Raw genomic sequence first — 22,412 nt, 5'->3', positions numbered from 1 at the left:
GATAATGATCACAATATACAAAAATATGAAAAAGTTTCGGCATCACATTACATTGTAGTCAATTTATCATGTGTCTGTAATATCACGAAAAAATGATTCCATGAATTGATGATAAAATATATATAGATGATTTACTTGGCGTTACTCGGAATTAAAATGCTTTTAAACAGAATATTTTAAATATAAAAATTAATTTTGTATACATTATAATTATACACACAATCCTTTCATTAAACCATAACACTTGGCTGACCACCCTAGTCTTTTGCCCTTGTAATCGTTTGTCGATATGAAGGATATATCAGTTCATTTAGGTGCCGTTACATGATTAATTCAAACTAACAAAAATTTTCTAGATTTCAAAAAAAAGAGGAAGATGAAATCAGATTCTTACTTGTAGCGTATTTCAAAATCGTCTGCATTAAATTTTAAAAGGATCAATAACAATTGAAGAAAAAAAAGACATTTTTATCAGAGTAAAATCAGAGTAAAGATGAATTTAAAATAATTTTCGTAAGATAAGTTGCTCCGAAGTTACTGCAAAAAATTAAGATTAATTTCTAACTAACTGAATATTTAATCAACTTTTGAAAAATTGCCTTAAAGATACGTTTGGTTGATGTCAACCTAGACGTTTAAAAAGGCTGTGCATGTTTGAGATTCGAACTCGCAACGTTAGGGTTCATAGCCGAGTAACAAAGCCACTAAACAAAAGTGTACACTCCTCTCCGGAAGTTGTTATCTGGCTTATGATGTTACCACCACAATAGTCCCCCACCAGTGAGTCGGTAGAGTTTATCGCGCTAGTTATGGCGAGCGACGAACGTGATTATCGCGCCAAGCGTTATGGCGGGCGACGACTAGCGTGTGTGAGTGGTTGCTGCCGATAGATGGAGCCACGACAGCTGAATGAAGGATGCGGTTATTCAGCACTAGGGTCACCAATGTGCATGTTTGAGATTCGAACTCGCAACGTTAGAGTTCATAGCCGAGTAACAAAGCCACTAGACAAAAGTGTATACTCCTCTCCGGAAGTTGTTATCTGGCTTATGATGTTACCACCACAAGGCTAGCATAGTAAAGCATGCATATTTTCTGTTCGTTCCAGTATTCCGAGAAGACCACTTTCCGACGATTCTATATCACTAAGGGGTGAGACACGGAAGGAGGTGGGCATTTCCGGAATTTACTTTATTGTAAAATGTAAACATCGCTTCCTTCATCTTTCCTCTCACCCCTATTTTGTAGAAAAAACTCATCCTAACGCATGTGCAAAAGCGCTGAGGGTTTTAGGATCTGTTGGTAAACAATACATAATAATAATGACTTCTATTTATATTAAGATAGTCTCTTGAATGATATAAAATAGTGTCACGTCTTACCTATTGTCGGGGAATGAATTTTAAATTCAGAGGTTTGTCAGGTACGAAGGATAACCGCATGATAGCTCCTATTTCTGGTCCGTCATATTCTACTCGAAAATTCTGGATTATCTGTAAGAAAAAATATACAAATGATATATTAAGCAGTTATAATTATTTCAAAAAATTCTGAAAGTTCTGAGCAAATTATTAATAGAATACCGATTTTGTCTAATAACCTATACCCTGGGGTATTTAAGAAATTAGATGTTTCTTAGTTATATTTCTATGAGAAAAACTGCGGGATTAAATCTTGTCATTTTTTTAAAACCAGTTCATCCAAAAAATTTAACGGAATATTTTAAGTCACAATTATCACATTGTGGTTATATGTCTACAAGGAAGCTTTTTTTTTTTTTTTTTTTTTTTTTTTTTTTTTTTTATATATTCATAAAATGAAAGAAAACAAATTTCTTTAAAAAGTTTGTATATGGCTTATTTCTTGTTCTTTCTAATTTCAAGCAGCTTGGGACATTTCAAAGTTTTGATCAAAAAAAAAACCAGAACATTTTTGAATATTTATTTTAGATCCATTTAGAAAAAGTTAACTAATTTGAAAAGTTGATTTTTGGCGGAAATATCAACCATTTTCTTTCTTTCCTAATTTTAATATTTCAGATGTTTTCCTTATAAAAAAAACGTTTTGTTTTCAATTTCATTCTTTAAGAAATTACATTCATTTTTATATTTGCATAACATATGTCTTAATACAAATTTGCTTCTCTAAATGCTATTTTCACTATTTATAAATTTTGGCGAAATCTTCGAACAAAAAAAACTTTACTCATAAATTAAAATCTAATGCATTTGTTCGAATTTGATATGATGAATTCTTAATAAGTTTTGTAATTCCTGAATTACAAAACCAGCGGAAGTGGTGTCCCCAAAACTTTCTCGCATACTTTCTAATAAAAACTTGTCATGCCAGAGAACGCCTTACATGGCACTGGCATATAATAGTTACGAAATATTTTTTTAGCGTGGATTTAGCATTTTTACTGAATCTGTCGTGTTATCTTTGGCGAGTTTTTTGGCGATTAATTCCTGGCATGCAATTAAAAGTATCCGAAAATCGAATCTGTGTTTCATACGAGTGTTTCCCAATAGATTGAAACAATAACTGGTCACAAAACTACATTTTTAATCACAAAATCTCACTTATTTTGACCCCAGATTCCGATAGGGGTAGCAATGGAAGCTACAGATGACAATTTAATACACATTTGAGTGCTTTTCTCTTCATTCATTTTCGAAGGGTATGGTAGTTTTATCTCTCCTTGTCTATTTGATGGATCTGGTCTGATAGAATATCAGATAGGACTGTTGCAGATATAGTTAGTGCTGCTTTACAGGACTTGGGTGTAATCATAGAAGAAGACAAAACGTATGAAATAGACAGGATGAAAATTAGAAGAGCAAGATCAACAAATCGAAGAGTTCTCATTAAAGACAATCGTTATACTCAGATAACCGAAAACCGAGGATTGTTTTTTGATGGGAAGAAAGACATAATTGTTCAAGAAAAGAGAGGTAGTAAGTTCTATAAAAATGTTAGTTCAGAAGTGCACGTTTCACTAATAGAGGAACCAAACTCAAAGTTTTTAAGCCATGTAACACCTAAATACGGCAGCGAAAAAAAAAAAATAGCAGACATACTGGAATTTCTTAAAGATAGAGAACACAACAAACAACTTTTGAACTTTACTGCTGTTGGGTATGATGGAACCGTTGTAAACACTGTGTATAATAATGATATGATTTCTTTGATGGAAAAGGAAATAGGAAGACCTTTACAATGGTTAATCTGTTTGTTCCATAGTTATGAGCTACCATTGCGACATCTTTTTGTCATTTAGATGGTAAAACGAAAGGACCCAATGAGTTTAAAGGCGAAATAGGTCAGCAGCTAGAAAATTGTGCTAGGTTACCTTCTTGCCAATTGAAAATAACCTTCCTCTTCTGGGAGACAAAAATGATTTAAGTACAGATCAAAAATATTTATTGGATATGAGTCTCGCTGTATCAAGTGGAAATTGCTCACTAGATTTATTTTTAAGAAATCCTGGAAAATTTGCTTACTCCAGGTGGTTGGCATTAACCAATCGCTTGCTTCAATTGTATGTGGCAACTGAAAATATTAGGACTCTGGCTGAATACATTGTGAAAGTGTATGTGCCTGTGTGGTTTAATATTAAGTTAAACTATCATGTATGTATGGTTCCAAACATCTGTTTAATCTTATCTCATATTCACGCTATCTCTCTGACGATCTCAAGAAAGTTATAGACCCGATTATTCAAAGAAATGGGTACTTTGCTGCTTCAGAAAATATCCTTTTATCCATGCTAAATGATGAACTTAAAATTCAAAGAGAACTTGGTTTGAAACGTGTTTTAAAAGCAAGAACAGAAAGTAGAGACATAGTTAGGAAGTTCAAAGTTCCAAAGATGGCGATGCAAAGCATTACATGGCCATGATCTCATGGTCTGAAAATGACGCAACTGAGCCCCCCTCCCGTATTAAAACATGTTTCCAATGATTCTCTCAAAGACTTTATACTGAAGGCATCTGAAGTTGAACCAAATAATATAGTGGACTCGGTTATCAACTTTCTCCGGCTTGCTTGTCACACGCAAGCTGTGGAAAGAGCTGTAAAACTGGTGACCGAATCGGCTCAAAATGTTTGTGGTTCAGTTGAAACAGAAGGAAACATAAAAGCAAAAACTGACTCACGTGTGAATATGTCAAAATTTAATACAAAAAAAAAACAGTTTAATGTGGCAATGAAGCAGAAGAAAAGATTTTGAACTGAAGCATTTGTAATCATTAAGGATACAAAAGTAAAAAACAAAATTTAAAATTTAATATATTTTTTTTATTAATATATGTTACAATTAAGAATTTTTCGAGTTATAGTGCTTATATATGTATTTAAAACCATCTTTTGTAACATCATATCCACGAAAAATTCATAAAATTCTTTTTATCAAAGTTTATAATTTCTCATTTTTTACAAACTTTAAGTTCTTTGCTACACCTCAAGATGTTATAGTATTGCAACCAAATTTTTAAAAAAATGTTTTTGTACCTAAAAGGCACCTTTTCCTCTCTGTTACCAAACTGAAATAAAAATAAATAAATTTAAAGGCGCATTTTAAAATTTGTCAGTTTTTTTTCAATTTTTTTTTTTTCAAATTTTAAGCTTTTTGCGGCACCTAAAGATGTCGCAATAATGCAACCAAATTTTCAATTATTCTTTATGGACATAAAATGCAACTTTTCCCCACTATTCCCAAGCAAAAATCGAAAAAAAAAATTTTTTTTTAAGGCAGTTTTTGTTCCACCCTAATGTGCAATCAGTGACTTCAATATCTTTGCAACATTGATTGTAATTTGTTTCCTATTTCAGAGAAGCTCACGACAACTCAAACGAAACAAAGGAAAAAAACCCCAAGCAATTCGATTCAAAAACGGGCTCTATCAACATACTTTTGCTGCTTCAATCTATTTAAATAGCCCTATATTCAAGCACATTTCAAGGTATCATGCATCAAATGTTTTGGATTTAAATAAATAAAAAAGTGCAAATATACCTTGAGAACACATAGATTTACTTCTTGTTCTGCTATCCTGAATCCCACGCATTTCCGGCGACCAGTGCTGAAAGGTGTCAGAGTGTAGGGATGATACTTTTTCTTTAACTTGCTGTAATCTTCGTTTAGCCATCTTTCTGGTTTGAAATTCATCGGGTCATCAAAGTGCTCTTCTTGGCGACAAATAATAGGTTGCATGCCAACGCACAGCACCTGAGGAATCACATAGAAATGTGTTGTCACAGCAAAACATGATCTAACAAAGAAAATTATGTTTCTATGATCTGTACTATCATTACGTATCACTGTTCTTAGAGAATATGGGAGTGGTATGGTGAGAAATCTAACAAGGTCGTTAACGAATAACAACGATTTATTCCACACAGGTCCCACAAAAAAGTCGAAGTGTACACAAAAACAGTGCTTGTAGAAATCAACAACATACACCCAATCAGCTAATCGTTAAACACAAAACATCGGGTTAAAAAAACTAGAGAGATCACTCTGCGATCAATACTCCAAAGAGAGAACTGACACTTCATATGACCGCTTCGCTTTTTATTTTGCCAAAAAATTTCCCCTCGCTTCTAATGCTGTTATAAAAATTTCCATATCGAATTTTTTAATAGCAGTATTGAAAACACGGTCTAGGTTCCTAATAGAAATCTCGCCATATTTTTTTTTAAATTTTTATTATTATTATTATTTATTTATTTAATTTTTTTGTATTTTCGAGAGCTTTAATTTTTCCACCAATTTTGTGACTTGATATCCAATCAAGTATATGTTAAAAACTGTAAATCTCTTTCTCTCTAAGAGGCTGAATATGAGAAAGGAAGTAGTACTACAGATTCGTAAAACAATGTGGCTTAAGAAAGCATTCATTAGTGAGACATTTTAATATCCCATGAGACAAACATAAGACATGATACCACCATGTGATCCATATCTAGTCTCCTTTTGAATAAGAGAAACATTACATAGAACAGATACTGGAGTTCTATGAAAACATATTCACAACGCAAAGAATTGAAAGAAACGCCCAAACGCTTATTATAGTCGTAGCATCACATTTGAAATAAATTGCTATTAGTAAATTCACTTGCATTTGCTTACGTTACTATAAATTATGATAAAAATAATAAATTTAAAAATGATTTCACGTATAAATATTATGACTAGAAATATAAAAGACCATAGATTTTGTTTCCCCTTTTCTCGTTTTAATGAAGCTTTTTTTTTAAAAAAAAACGACGAACAAAACATATAAAGACTTGAAACATTGTTCCGATTTCAATAAGGAATAAATAATTGAAGTGATATTTTTGTTTTTTTTTAAATTAGTTTGGGAGGCTGGTTAACTATTTTATTCCCAAGATCAAATGTATTCATGTACTTCAGAATACTAGACCTCCCGAGTTTCTCCTTAAAAGACAAGACAAATTTTGCATCTTCTCAAAAATCGCAATGACAGCGAATTAGAGTTGTTATATAAAAAAGGATTTCATTTAATTGATATCTACCAAGCATATATATATTGAGCATCCTTTAAGAATTCAGAAATAAGTTCTCTGTCCGAAACGTTCAAGTAAAATTCAAAATAAATGCAAGAGACTTATTTCAACATGAAGAAAAAAGTGAAAGTCCCAGGTATTAGAAAAGTCTGGTCGCATTAAAATAATTCATTCCTAGCAGCTCATTTCTCTGTCTCGTACACAGACTAACCAAGTTCATTATGAATTTCATACAGCAAGTAATACATAAAACATACAGCCAACTGTGACCTAATTGTGATTTCTCTCTGTTTATCTGAAAAGAGAATCAAAATCCTAAATGATTATTATCGGGCATTATGATTTGTGTATTTCTGTAAATAAAATATATCTTACATTTTTTGGTATGTGATAGCCCGATAGAGTTTTAGGCTCAGTCAGTATTCTAGCAATACTGCCCGTGGCGGGTGATAATCTGGAAAGATACAAAATGCGAGTAAGTACGTAAGTGTATTAGCATGCAAGCATGATGAAAGATATATGATTAGTTAGGAAAACATAGATGTATTATTTACTTAAATTCTTAAATAAAGTTATAAATCAAATTAATATTTATCATGTAAATGGATTAAATAAATTTCTTTTAGGTAAATGTAACAAAAATAACCTATATTTAGGGATTGTAAATGGATTTGCGCAATGTTCACAAGTAATCAATTGCAAAAAATTATTTAATTTCAATAATGAAAAAATAAATATCACTTAAAATATATTTTATATTAATCCAGTTTTATTTACTTATAGCTAGTCATGTTTGGCGACTAGCTGAGTCGACGGAGATATTGGTAATAATTACTTTTAATCAAATCGTTTAGAAAAACATGTCCACGATTCTGCCATATTGCTAGACATTGAAGCCATTCTATTTTAATACTTTTGCATATCTTCTGTTCCTTGTGTATATGAATTTTTCTAATAAGATTCATTCTTTGACATCATAATGATATTTTATTCGGTACGTCTATTTTCTGAATTTAACGTTATCATAATTTTACTTTTTTATTCGTTCTGTAAAATACGTAGTAATTAACCAGAATTCTTTTTTAGCTTTCAACAATGGAAGAAAATCCCACGATGAACTATTTAATGTAACAATGAAAACGATTTCAATTTCATTTACAACAATGAAAATATTGTGAAATATACTTAAAAATATATTTAAAAGTTAATAGGATCTAGACTAAAGGATTTAACAGAAATTAAATTGGCATCATTGAAAAGATAATTTAAAGGACTTTGGAGCAAAAATCATTTTTGTGTGGAATATTTCCGGAAGTTATCGCGGAAAACATCGAGATCTAGCTTTTATTTAATCAAAATTTTTAAAAAAATTACTCTCACATGCACCATTTAATTTCCACCATTTAATTTATATCTGTGAAAAATGTGGCAGCTCTAGGTAAAAAAGGTCTGGCTTGTAAAGCGCAAGCATGCACGAGCGTGTGCGTCCACACGCACGGACACACACACACCTTTATTATAAGTAAAGATAACAAGAATTAAGTAAAAGCAGTATTCCTTATTTTAAATGCTATTTATGTTTTTATAATGCTAAACTTAACATAAGATATAGCTATTTTGTGTTTCAATTGTTATAAAATAATATTGATTTTTTATTCCTTCTTGCCTGTATAATTATCTAATTTAAACATATATTAATAAGAAATTATCCCTTTTTTTTAAGAAATTAAAATGAATAAAGTTACCTTTGACACATAAAATAAAACAAATGCAACCACATAACCATAGCTAACTATATCTATGGAAACTGGATTGGTGTCACTCTCATAATCAATTGCTACGCAATTTCTTTTATTGGTCAACTTTAAACTGCACAAAGTATTGCCTTTTTTTTAAAGATATTAAATATTTACTTATGAATAAAAAATTTACACTAAATTAATTACAAATTAGGTAATATCTCTATTTAAATAGACTTACACGATTTTTAAAAGAAACGATCTATATGTTTATCTGAAAACACAGCATAAATTGTTGTTTAAGTGAATGTTTTCTTCCTGACATTTCACTACTATCTAGCTTCTCTGGTGGGCCAGAAAACATTCACTGTTGGCTGCGATTTTGACACTCAGGTTTAACACTATATTTGTACCATAATTTTTTTTATACGGGAATTGAAAATTCAACATAGACATAAGATAAATAACAATGTTTAAATTTTTACCTGTGGGATTCCAAGATGCAAGCTCTCAGGTACCTCACCTCATATAATGACTCAGCAGTCAGGCCTTCCGACACACCTTTTTGAATTTGTTCATAAAGTGTTTCTTGAACATCCGGATTCTTTGCCAGGTTGTACAGAGCAAATCCAATGGTATTTCCTGTCTAACAGACGAATTCATGCTTTTTAAGAATATCGTAATTCTAATTATTCATCCATTAATCTTCAAGATAAATATTTAAAAAAATTTTAAACATAATTTTTCATTTAAATTAAAACGAGGGCAGAGTTGTAAAAATCTCAGACGAATTCTTAAATGGCCCATCTAGCTCAAAGGGTGTAGGAATGTTGGGAAATTGAAACTTTTATTTCGCTATAACTTTCTTAATATTGAAGACAGAAAAATAAATCCAATTAGCCAAATGAGCGCCTCATTAAGACGAACAACTTTTGAGTTTAAAGGTTTTTGATAACTGCAATATCTTAGAAGTTAGGGGCTGAAAAAAGATTTTCAAGCTCCAATTTTGACTGTTTCTAACATCGACAATTTCTGTTGCCAGATAGTAACTTAGATGTAAAGGAATCTATCTTTGCCTTCCAGTTTGCAGAGAGGATTTTTTTATATAACAAATAATGCTGAAGTATAGAATACTTCTTTATCGATTAGAATTATTGTTATTCCAAATATATAATATTTTACATATATAAAATCTTATGTAATTGGAATAATATAAGAAATAGGTAAAATAAAGATTCCATTATATACCGTATCGATACCAGCAGAAAAAAGTTCTGTCATCAGAAGGCTGATATCTGTTGGTTTCACAGTTTTATCTTGGAAAAGACGTCTCAGAAGTTCCAGAGAGCCATCGTGCTTGTAAGCTGGATCTTGGAGTTTTATTTCCGCTTCTTTTGTGCATTTGGCAGCGAAGCTGAAAGGAATGAGAGCGATGCGAAGTATTAGAGATATTCCGATACATCATTTATTTGTAGGAAATGAATTATTTATAGCTTTATTTCTTAAAATTATAATTTTCGTTTGTATGATTACTATGCAACTTTAAAATAATTGCACTTTAAAAGAATTATGAAGATTAACAACTCATTTTAAACATAAGGTAGACTGATTCATAGCTCAATTGATACTCTACCTTCCGCAATTTTCCAAAGAGTCATGAAACAGCTGTCATCCCAATGATTTCGTTATTTTGATGAAGATATATCTTACTTGCGTCGCAATGATATATTGCGAGATATATGTTAGTCTCTGACTGAAAAAATATAAATCGTGACTGTAAAATTTCATCAGATAAGTTAGGTGGTCTTCATAGTGTTCCGTTTAAATGAAGGTACTCTAAAACTTCTTGAGGACAGGCTTTCAATTCATTGAGAATCATGTCCAAAATACTACAAAGATTTTTAGAATCATTACCAGAAAACAACAGCACCCGTGACAGTCACGGTCAAAGAATGACTTAAACACTTAGAACCATGATTAGAAGACAATAATACCTGCAACAACTACAATTAAAAGTGGTTGCGACATTTGGAATCATGGTCAGAAGACAATGACACCTGCGAAAACCATAGTCAAAAGATAACAACATTTGCGACAATCATAGTCAAAAGATGAACATGGCCCCTTGATCAACTAGATGCAAAAGATGACGATAGTTGAATTAACTACTATCAAAAAGGCAACATTTGTTAGAAATATGGTCACAAAACGACTGCGACACTTATAACTATTTCCAGAAGACAAAGAATCTGTCTGTTAATCTAATTATCTGTCAAAAGATAAGCTATTAAGAATCACAACCAGAAGATAACGACACCTTAGGCAATTATGGTTTGAAAGTAAACAATAACACCTGAGAAGACACTGACTGTTTCAAATCTCTACACCTCATAAGAGAAATTATTGATTCTTTTAGGTTTAACATACACCAAGACCACATATATCAGATTTTTAATGAAATTTTTTTCTAGATCTTGCGACTCTCCAGTCAAGAAGGAAAATGGTCATTGAAAAATTTATATAAAAAAGAGTAAGGATTTAGAAATTTTCCCAGATTTAAATTTTCAGCAATACTGAGAACATAGGGCTTTCCTATGTAATATTATGCACTAGTGGAGTTGTTAATGTATTATAAATTAATTTTGTATTTGTGATTGAAAAGTAAAAGATAAATGATATCCTTCTTCAAGAAGATAACCTAGATTTGAAGCACGCAGCTATCTATCTTTCTGTATGTCATTATTTATAAGAGGAGAAAAATTCTTTAAATATCTTTTATGTCTAATATTCAAAAACTTTTACTAAAACTTTACAATATAATCAGCAATCAAAAGATTCCTTTTGTAACAAAATTTTTGTGCTCACTTTTGGAAGAAATCTTGAGATCGGACTAGCGTCTTATAAGTAGAAGTTGGAAAAACCTTCCACCAAGGAAATTCCAGCAAACTGTCTGCCATGCTCTTCAATGTGTCTTCCGAAGCTTGGGTAAGCTGTTTGCTGAAATCTGTCTCTGCATCTGTTCCCGAGTTCAGGGACAACAAGCCAAGGCGCTTGCCAAAACATAGTAAACCTACAGCTGTAATGAAAAGACAAATTTAAGACTCATTTTTTTTATCCCATTTGTTAGCCGAAACATATAAAAGGAAATACCCTGGATACCAAAAGTTTAAGTTGAACAATAACGTTTCAAGAAATATTGATTCCATTAGTGGTTAATTTTAGGTACGGTCTTTCAGTGGCATTTGAAATAATTCATATAATAGATAAAATCATGTATCAACAATCATTGTAAAGTTAAGCAAGCAGGTGTTCGCTCTTCCTCAGGGTATAGTAATGGTTTGAGTATGTACTTTTTGCACCCGATCGAACCTGCCAGAGATGGCCCGGTCCCATGAATCGACCTTTAATTCCGTATAACGATCATTCACCTCGTTATCTAGGCAAAGTCGAGATAGTTCTATTGTGGTTAAGATTTATATTGTGTCCACTATAGGATCGAATTCAAATATATGACTAATTTTGGATTATTCACATGCTATTAGATTTGCACAAAATTCAGCAAAATGTTGCCAATGGATGAATGAATTAAGATGGATCCCCTGGGGAGAGGATATTCTAAATGTCAGTATAGTGGACCTAAAGCTTCGGAGGCTTGCTTTGGTTTGTCCTTTGACAGTCTATGGTTCATTTCTATGTCCTTACTCTGTAAAAGATTGCTTCATAATTACCCATCGATTGTACTTGATGGCTTTGGCATCATCAAGTAGGGTACAATTTGCATACATGCGAAGGTGAATACGTAAGAGAGTTGCTGACTAACTAAGCGTACTTTCACTTTCCTCGGAGTACACCTTCTAAAGAAAGTTGGACCCTAGTTGTTGATGGCCCTTATGGCTTTACATTCAATTCCTATGTAATGATTGTTCATTACCCCTATCCCCTATCTTAAGCGAAACTGAAATAAATCTGTTGTAATTGTGGTGGAATATGGTGTCTATTATATGGCCTTAAAAGATAACACTTAATTGCCATATAATATATTTATAATATTGTAAACATAATTTTGCAGATGCGAGGCTGAAAAGATAGAACTTTTGAGATTAACAATTTATTTCACCACAAGAGGCATAATTTGTACACGGGGAGACCGTTGATAAAGAGACACATCTGTTTACATCTCGACGTAAAAGCAAAATGACAAAAAAATTTCCATTTAGTAATTCTACTAAGAGATAGACTCTGATAGAAATTTCTTTGACATGTGTCGACTTAGGAAAGGGAATCTTGCATATCTTTGGAAGAAACGCGTAGATGTTAGGATTTTTATTCCTTCACTCGCAGTGAGGGAAACAAAACATTCAGCAACTTTTTTAGAGTGCGTGTTAGAAATAAATAAATAATGCGGGATTTGGTTCAGGAAATAAGATAAAATTTTAGAATAAAGTAGCAAGGCCTAATTTAAGATGAAAAACTGGAAATTAATAAAGATTAAATTGTATTAACAGATATCATTCCATACATATAGATTTACATGAAAAGTAGATTTTAAAAAATTCCATGTGGTGGAAATCTAATAATAAGACTTTACCTTCTTCAGAGAATCGATATAAAACCTTCAAAAAATCTGGCACAATTCCTTGTGCGTCTCTCTTCTGGTGAATAAAACGAATGAGATCGTCTGCTATATCAACGTGATGAGGGAAGTAAATCTTCGGAAAACCAGGATTCATAATAAACTGGATCGGTTTCCGAATTCGCCACCATTCTTCGCCATTTCTGAAAATAAAAATACGACATTGGAAGAAACAAAATAATAATAATAAATATACTAGCTGCCTTTGACAACTAGTTTGCTCATCTAGATTATTGGGTTTTAGGCTGTTAATTATTAATATAAAATGCATTTCTTTAAAAAATTTTCCTCATGTAATTTGATACGATTAAAACACATGAATTCAATTGAAGTAGTTTACTGCAAATTGCTAAGTGTATATATATTACAAAATAAAAACTGAAGTGAAAATCCTACTACTGATTTAATGATTGGTAAAAGCACGTGTTTTTATGTTTTGATGGAGAGTTTGAATTCCATCATAGCATTTAAAAGCATTGTTGGAGATAATACATGAAATTGATTTTAAAATATTATCAAAATTAAATGAAAAACTGTACGAAAATGAAATTTATATACTTAAAAAGGCAATCTTTTAAGTTTTAAGGTAACAGAAAAAGCATTTTTTAAAAATATTGTTTTAAGAGATAAGAATATCAATTTCAATAAGTCAAGTCATAAAGATTACGTCTAAACTTAAGATTAAAATATGGACGCCAAAATTGAAACATTTGGGAGCAATTTCTCGCCAAATATAATCCTGGCAATTTTTAACGCAATTTTAAAAGCCGTCAATAATTTTAAAACTCTAATATATGTGGCACAGAAATCGCTTTTATTACTTATTGCCGAATGGCAATAATCAAATGTAAATAAGTCATTATACAAACATTTCAGACTGCTCCATTGAATTTTTTTATAGCTGTATTTAGTTAATGAAACTGCAACTTAGAAATGTTTTGAATAGGATATATAAAAAATTACTCACTGAGAGGAAATAATATGCAAAGAAAACGCAAAAATATACGACCAACAAAGATTAATCGAGCATGAAAATAAGCTTAACCATTGTCAGATGAGTAACTGTTATGAATTACCAATGGAAATTGATGACTATATTTAAAAACTATTATCGCACAGAAATAGTTGTTGCATGATGCTAAAATTAAAATACTTTTTAATTATATCAATTTTATTTCTGTGCAACGGAAGATCAATTCACTCCAATTTCACACCAAAATAAAATACCAAATTCTATAAACGCATACGCAGTAAAAAAAATTACAATACAGCGTTCGGTCTTATCAAATAATAAGATGAATTTTTTTAAAAAGCAACTATGCATTCCAAATTAATATCTACCAGCTCAAGTAGTCCATATTCTGGGTGAACAAGCTGATCGCCGAATGCAATGAATACTAATAATAATTTGCTTCAATACGTTTTCATGGTTTAAAATATGAAATTTATTAATTTTTTCTTAATGATATTTAAGTCATTTTGCCAAAAATTCTAGTTTGTTAAACTGAGCAGAGTTTGGTTAGTATATTTCTATTTCTAACACGTTGTTATTAATAATTAAAAAGTTTTCGTTATCTTTACAAGTAATAGTCCGATTCATTTCAAAATGTTTGATACTTAAAATTTTAATTTTGAATCAAAGAGCTAATTAACTTTTAAAGAATCATGCAGACATACTTAAATATTTCAAGTGCCTTTAACGTTACTATATACAGTAGACTTCCGATTATCCGAGGGCGGGTTATCCACGTCTGCCGCACTAAGTTTTTTTTTGCTTCCAAGCAAAGAGAAAATGCTTCCAAAGCAAGAAGCAAACGCAAATGACCGATTTCTTCAAAAAGGTGTAGTTTTACAGTTATGCTTTTGTAATTATTAATTTTTCTGTGTATCCTTGACGCCTCTCGTAAGTACAAAGCACTTTTCTGTTTTCTGTTTAACAAAATGCATTTTAGGTTAGTTTTGAGTGATATACTAAAATATTAAGCGTTAATTAAACATTTCCTGCTGTTTGTTTTACGTTTTATTTTTCCCGTTTTAGCTTTTATCGGATTATCCGCGATTTTTGTTATCCGCGGATAAAGTGTCTCAATTACGGTATCCTATTTAGTTAGGACGGGAATGGTTAATGCCATTTGAACTTATTTGAAAATTTTACTTTCGATTTCGGAATTAATTCTATCGCGCTTAAGAAAAGGAAAGAGCTGTAATGTATTTTCTTACTTATTGGCTGTCCTTCTGTTAAGCTATAATTATAGAAGTCATTTACTTAAAATTTCATCTTGAGATTTAATAAGATGGAATATGTATTAAATGGAATTTGTCTACTATAAATTACACCGCCTACAAATTAAAAAATGTATAAACAACGGAATAAAAGTGCAAGTGGTAATCCTACTTTTGCAGAAGATATAAGAGTCTTCCTTATTGTCACCAAATAGCCGCCAAAAGCGGCGTTATTGACTCAGCATCTATTCAACGATTACTATTATATCTGTAAAACTTCCTTACCAGATGACTTATTGCTCAGGAAAGCAATATTACAAATTCGCAACAATATAATACTGAGAAAAAAAACTTACTCCGTAATCAGTCCGGCACAACTGTATACATCCTTTCTTTTCAATCTGTAATATTTCAGCGCTTCAAACAGCGGACGCTGAGGGTAATGTTCATTAACGAAAAGCTTTTTGATATCCTCGGGACGGAAAAGCAACAGCATCTTTATTCCCACGTCCAAACGGATGATCGGACCGTATTTCTGATAGAGATCTGCGTAGGCATCGTTCAACCGCTCGAAAGTATATGGACCTGGGAAGGAAAACTAACATTATTCTATTGAGTGCGCATTTAAAGTTACAAACATGAGAAATCAATGATACTAAACGTTATGCTTTTAGAAAATACTATTAATGGTAAAAAAAGTGTCAATTTATATTTAAATATCAACTAGATTAAGAGGGCATAATATAATCATGAGGAAAAGCCTACTAGCCACAGTCAATATCAGGTGAAATGTGTATGATATTTGATAAAAACAATACATTTATGAGGGTGTGATGAGTTTTAATGCATCAGTCCACTTGAATAGGTTAATCGTTTTATTTCTTGATTAACACAGATGACTATGATGATTTTTGCAAATGAGAATTCAATGACGAAGAAGGAATTTATATTACATGAAGAAGGGCATGTGATGTTGTCCATAATGATTTTCTCCACCTATGCGTGATACATTGGACATTTATTGAGGAATTCTTCCATGAAAGAACTCCAGTTGCTGCTTTCTCAGAGGACCATCTCCTTTCGAATTGCGGTCCAACTCTTCTCGGCTAACATCTCTGAACTCTGGATGTTAGCTGTCATCGAAAGAATGCAGAGCGCCCTCTCGTGGAGGGAAATTAAAACATTTATAAAATTGCATACTTTAATTAATAACTTGAGAAATAAAAAACATTTAATCTATTTATAAATTTGGAATAATAAGAAAAAAATCAGTGTCCCAGTCATTGGTTTGATTTCGTCGATCCCTCCCCCATAAGTCATCCATGGTCGCCTGCTCTCCAATTTTTTATTTTAGAGATAAATCTTAAAAACTACATCACTGTACATTCTCTTATAGGTGGTTACAAAATTTCCACTTTAATAACCATAAATATAAACACATCAATGTCATTACAGCATATTGATATATGTGCTGTAATGACATTGACTGCAGGTTTACAGACTGCAGGTTTGCCATCACAAGAAATACTGTATTGCTATGTTTTGGCGGCCTACAAATTATCTCTTCTGCCAATACCCTAACACTGATACTCCTAAAACACCTAAAAATGTCAGAAAATGCTTACCAAATCTAGAAAATAAATGCAAATGTCCAATCACAGGCAATTTTTTTGGTCCTGGAACGGAAGAAAAAGGTTTCGACTCCTCTTCAATCGCATCTGTGTTGTTACTGTCAGATGTGGTGACAACTCCGCGCATACTTTTCACAAACAAACTGTCCCATTTCAGTGCCGGTGATTTGCTTAAAAACCGGATCATGGCTGTTTTTGGAAATTCTATTTATATTCACAATTCAAACAGATCCATCTGAAAGGAAAGTAAACATAATAAATGGGAGATTAATGCTATCCATATATATATTTCAAAGTAGATAAAAAAATCGTTCATTTGAAAAATAATCATACTATTTAAAATAATTAGAAAAACCGAAGACCTTGTCCTCCAAATTCAACTAAAAGGAAAAGTTTCGTCAATTTTAATGTCATATGAAGGTTTATGATTCCTATATAAGTCACCATTGGCCAGTTATCCCCTACCAACACGCATTTTCGAAAGAAATTTTAAAAACAGTACTTACATTCTCTATAAAGATGGGGGGAAAAACCAGAAAAGAGTCCTCCAATCCTACCCTCTGCATCAATTTCTCAAATTTCTGCATCATATGAAGCTTTCTTTTGATCAATAGAAATAATCTGCATCATAAATGGGCCCCTGTCTCCCTTTATTTCCCATCAAAGAGCCTGTCCTCCAGCCCTAATCAATGGTTTAATCTCATCAATTTTAATTTCATATAAAAGCTCCTGATTTGGAAATAAATCACCACTGGTCAACCACCAACTCACATTTTCGAGAGAAATCTCAAAAAGAATTACTTACATTCTCTCTCTCTCTCTCTACATATATATATATAAAGAGAGAGAGAAAGAAAACAGAACAGAGTCCCCCAACCCTAACCTTTGCACCGCTTTCGCAAATTTCTATATCATATGAAGCTTTTGATCGATAGATACAATATAAATGAACACTTGTCTCCCTTTATCTTCCATCAAATAACCAATTCTTCAGCTCCAACCAATGGATTGAATTTACCAATTTTAATTTCATATGAAAGCGTATGATTCCTAGATAAATTAACAATGTCAACCACTAACTCTCATTTTCGATAGAAATCTTAAAAATTTTATTCACAATTTTTATAGGGTAAAAACCCCACCCTCAACCTCTGCACCAGTTTCGTCAATTTCTATTTCATAAAACAGTTTTTGACCCATAGATGCATCATAAATGGATGCATGTCTCCTTACAGTCCATTTTCTAGAGCTATTCGCAAAATTATACTTTAGCACAGACCTCAGTCTCAACAACTGGACTGATTTTTCCAATTGTTTATTTAATACCATCACTCTACATGCATATCTAATCAATCTGAATGTTCCATGTTTAATGAGCAAATATATTTTAAAATTAGATTTTTCAGTTAGTATGATAAGATATAGTTCATCAAACATCATAATCCATAAATGATATCACGAGATAGATGAATCATCTGTAGACGATCCATAGAGATATCCAAAGGCAGCTAGTAATATAATTTTTAAAAATTAAATAATTTTATAAGAATAGAAAAAAAATAGAAAAATATTTATCAAAAATATTGACATCGAAATAAAACGTGAGGCATTGATGGAAAAATTCCAAGCAAATTAGAATTTTACTCACGTTTTAAAATATAATTTGATTTTGTTTAAAATATAATATAAGATGCTTAGATATTTTTCATAGTATGATAAAAGAATTCTTCATTGTTGGTTAATTTCTTTTTAATATTCCTTTTAATACCTCAAGCTTTTATAATTTTGTTTTAACCTTCATATTTTTGATTAAAAACCTTTTCTACATTTTAGTTCATTTATAAAAACTTGAATTTAAAAACACTCATTTGCATTATTTTTCAATTTTTCAGACGATTTATCAGTTAAACGATTTATTTAAACTAAAGTTAGAATTCATATTAGTAGTGCCATCTGATAGTGAATTTGAGAAATTATTCAGTTAAGATTTATAACAGAACAAATAAAATCTTATATAAAGCAAATTATGTATTAACGAAATAAATATTTTACAAAGAAGATGAAGAACGTTGTATTCTTTATCACAAACATTAGAAATCTTAAATCAATATTTTCTCAAATTCATTTCTAGATGGCAGGACTAATATGAAACCTAACTTTAGTTAAAATAAATCGTATAAATAATCGATAATAAAATGCTGGAAATATAAAAATTTTGTATTAATATTGGAAATATGTACATAATTTTATTTTTGCAAACATGAAACGAGTGAAATTAAATAAAAGCATATAAAAGGGGAAAAAATGGCGATTTTTTAAAAATATACTTATAACGTAGTTTCAAATCCCAATAGTGTTTTTAATGCATCATTTATTTCATAACTACTATAAAATTTAACTAAATCCAATATGGATTTATTCTTGTAAGAGTTAGTTGTTTAAACTGTTTATTATTATCTATACAATAAAAAGCACAATGCTAATTGTCAATTAGCGCATAAATGTGTTGTACAAGTACAAGACGCCCCCTTCTAGATTGGCTGTTAACAATCTCAGACATGATTGCCATAGATTTACTAATGAAAGTTTTAATAGAAAATCTCCTGCGCATTGCCAGAGTGCTTAAGAAATTTTTTTAAAAAAAATACTGTTTCAAGTACATTTTAGATATAAATATACAGTAAAATTAAAAGTTTCATTTCCTTTTAATGGGAATTTATCTATAATATTCAAGAACACTAAAATTAAAACAAATAATTAAAATCGGATTAAAATCTATAGCGATCCACTAACAGAAGAAAAAAAGTGTGAGGATAAATAAAAAATAAAAATTTTGAAAGAAAATATTAGCAATAACTTCCAATGAATCGGAGTAAATATAAAATTTTAAAAATTGGAGACCTCAGCTCATTGAACTTTGCTATAATCCAGCATAAAAAATGTAAATAAAATGAGAAGTTTATGATAACATATTTAATTTTCATGCATGTTAAAGTTTAATCGCACATTGATCAATCAATTAACTTAAACATTAAAAAATGACAACAATAAAATTGCCTTTGCTTCACGACAAACCCGAAATTAGATTTGTATATCCATAATGACACAAACCAAATAGTATATTCTTAACTCTATACAGTGTTACAGATTTTGATTGCTTATTCTATTCTAGATATTAAAATGGTGTTAGAAATATTGTAATTTTACTATATTTTGGTCACAGATAAATAAGTTTTAAAAAAACTTTTAGACAGTCGATTTAACCCTTATCGTGGCAAGGTTGCTTTTTTGAAGAAAAGCAAAAAAAAAAAAAAATGTATATAGGTATGTATATATAAAAATGTGTAAGAACAAACATTTAGGCATGTGTATTTTATAATAAACATACATATTTAGGGGTACAAACATAAAAATAAAATAAGTTTAGTTTAGTTATATTAACGTTCCGTTTGAAGCAACACAAGGGCTATTTTGGGACCGACCTCGTCATTTTGAACCGCGGTCAGATGACGAGGACGACACCTGAGATGGCACCCCCCTCTCCACACCACACCAGCGGGAGGACGTTTGGTCATGACGGATTTAACGTGCAACAGACCCCCTTACACGACGGTTCTTCGGTGGAATAGGGTCTCGAACCTGAAACCCTCCGGCTCCGAGCCGAGACCTTACCACCAGGCCACCGCGGCCCATAAAAATAAAATAAAACTTATCTTAGATAAACCTGAGCGGCGCATTTTGACGGTTATTTTTCACAACTGATATAAAATTATGACAGATAAACTACTATTTTTATTTTTGAAGTATAAACAAACGTCGAGAAATGTCATGCGTTTAATAAAACTAAGTTAAAAATTATTTTATAGTGGTAGTATATTTTTATAAAGTTGTATGTATGGTATACTGTACAAAATGAACATAAGGGTTAATAAACTAGATGTTTTTAAACTGAAATGTTTGCATGCAATAGCTTTTCGAAACCTTTTTGTTTGTTTGTTTTTTTGCAGAGAATATGATGATTGAATAGAATTTTATTGCAATTTCATCCTGGTTCCTTTAGGAATTTTAACAGTTTTTACATAGATATTCGAAAGAAAAGAAAATTACTGTTAGTTTCAGAACCCTAACGTTTATTCTTCAACAGATTTAAGAGAAATTACAGCCAATAAGATTTCCTCTGAAATAGGGTAAATGCTGCAAGAGATATAGGAAGATACTTTTAATACTTCCTGATATATAAGAATATATATCAAGACTTCCTGATATATAAGTATATATATCAGGAAGTCTTGATATATATTCTGCAAAGGGTTAATATTTTCTTCCTGATATATATACTTATATATACTCACCTAATATAAAGACTTGTTTATTGTTCACCTAATATATATACTTATATATACTCACCTATATAACAAGTCTTTATATTAGGTGAGTATATATATCAGGAAGAAAATATTAACTCTTTGCATTCGAATAGTGCCTTTCACTTACCATTCAAGACGTTGCATCATTTTGGCGTTTTATTTATTTATTTTTCAGTTTTGATTATTAAAAACGCCTACAGAATGGCGAAAAGATGTAGATTAATTTTTCAAAGAAATTTGACTTAAAACAATTATGTGTATTTATTTTTGTGAGCAATAAACAAGTCTTTATATTAGGTGAGTAATTATGCATCGAATTACTTTTCCGTGTGCAAAGGGTTAATTGTATCACTACAAGTATCTACGAGTTATTTCCAAAGTGTACCTGCTGTTTATATAAGGGTCTTTCAGTCTATATATTTGTATATTCTTAAACGCGGTAACTCAGAAATCCATGGACTTACATAAATGAAATTTAATATACGATATTATTACTAAAACTGTAGTTAAGTGTGAAATTTTGCTTTAAATCAATAAAAAAAAAGTATCCATAATAGATATTTAATTTTCTCCACTAAACTACGAAGCACAAAACGCTCACGTGCGGGTCTCTGAAGATAAAAATCTGAGCAATTCGTGTAATTCTGTCCTTGATCCAATATTCACAATTTTTATTTGGAGAAGGTGAATATCCTCTTAGGGAAAATGAGAAAAAGTTTTGGATTAACTACCTTCGCTGATTAGTTATCGATAAATAAGAAATTTATTTCTTTACAAGTAGATTTATTCGATCGTACCTTACACTGGTGAATCTCTTTACTGCCGCTATTGCGTGTATTTATTACATCCAATCCATCTTTCTTTACAAAATTATTATTATTATTATTTTATTTTTATTATTATTAATTTTTATTTTATTATTATTATATATTTTAATTATTATCTTACATCTATCTTTCTTTACAAAGTTTTTATTATTATTATTATTGTTATTTTATTTTTATTATTATTAATTTTTATTTTATTGTTATTATTTATTTTAATTATTATCTTGCATCCATCTTTCTTTACAATTTTTTATTTTTATTTAAATATTTAAAAAATAAAATAAATTTTTTTATTTTAATTTTATTTTAATTTTCTTTACAAAATTCAATTTTAATTTTTTTTCTTTAAAAAAACTCTTTATATTCTTTACAAAAATAAAGAATGTAAGAAAAAATAATTTCACAAATTAATTTTTAACTTAAAATTTTTAATTGAAATTAATTAATTAGATAAGCATACAGTT

General features: G+C 30.7%; 1 protein-coding gene across 2 annotated transcripts in view; it reads right to left on the bottom strand.

The window, feature by feature from the left end:
- The window catches only part of LOC129981265 (cytochrome P450 302a1, mitochondrial-like), a 29,315-nt gene that overhangs the window by 2,196 nt on the left and 4,707 nt on the right, over positions 1-22,412 (bottom strand). For both annotated transcript variants that reach the window (XM_056092036.1, XM_056092037.1), the window contains exons 2-10: positions 16,749-16,989; positions 15,480-15,708; positions 12,856-13,043; positions 11,133-11,343; positions 9,516-9,681; positions 8,753-8,913; positions 6,904-6,982; positions 5,015-5,227; positions 1,383-1,493 (exon numbers count right to left, since the gene is read on the bottom strand). In XM_056092036.1, coding sequence (XP_055948011.1) covers positions 1,383-1,493; positions 5,015-5,227; positions 6,904-6,982; positions 8,753-8,913; positions 9,516-9,681; positions 11,133-11,343; positions 12,856-13,043; positions 15,480-15,708; positions 16,749-16,941 — 1,551 coding nt within the window. In that variant the 5' untranslated portion in view covers positions 16,942-16,989. The remainder of the gene's footprint in view (positions 1-1,382; positions 1,494-5,014; positions 5,228-6,903; positions 6,983-8,752; positions 8,914-9,515; positions 9,682-11,132; positions 11,344-12,855; positions 13,044-15,479; positions 15,709-16,748; positions 16,990-22,412) is intronic.

Source organism: Argiope bruennichi, chromosome 8, assembly GCF_947563725.1.
Source record: "Argiope bruennichi chromosome 8, qqArgBrue1.1, whole genome shotgun sequence".
NCBI lineage: Eukaryota > Metazoa > Arthropoda > Arachnida > Araneae > Araneidae > Argiope > Argiope bruennichi.
Note: the sequence above shows the minus strand (reverse complement) of the source record. Positions and strands in the feature narration are given on the sequence as shown.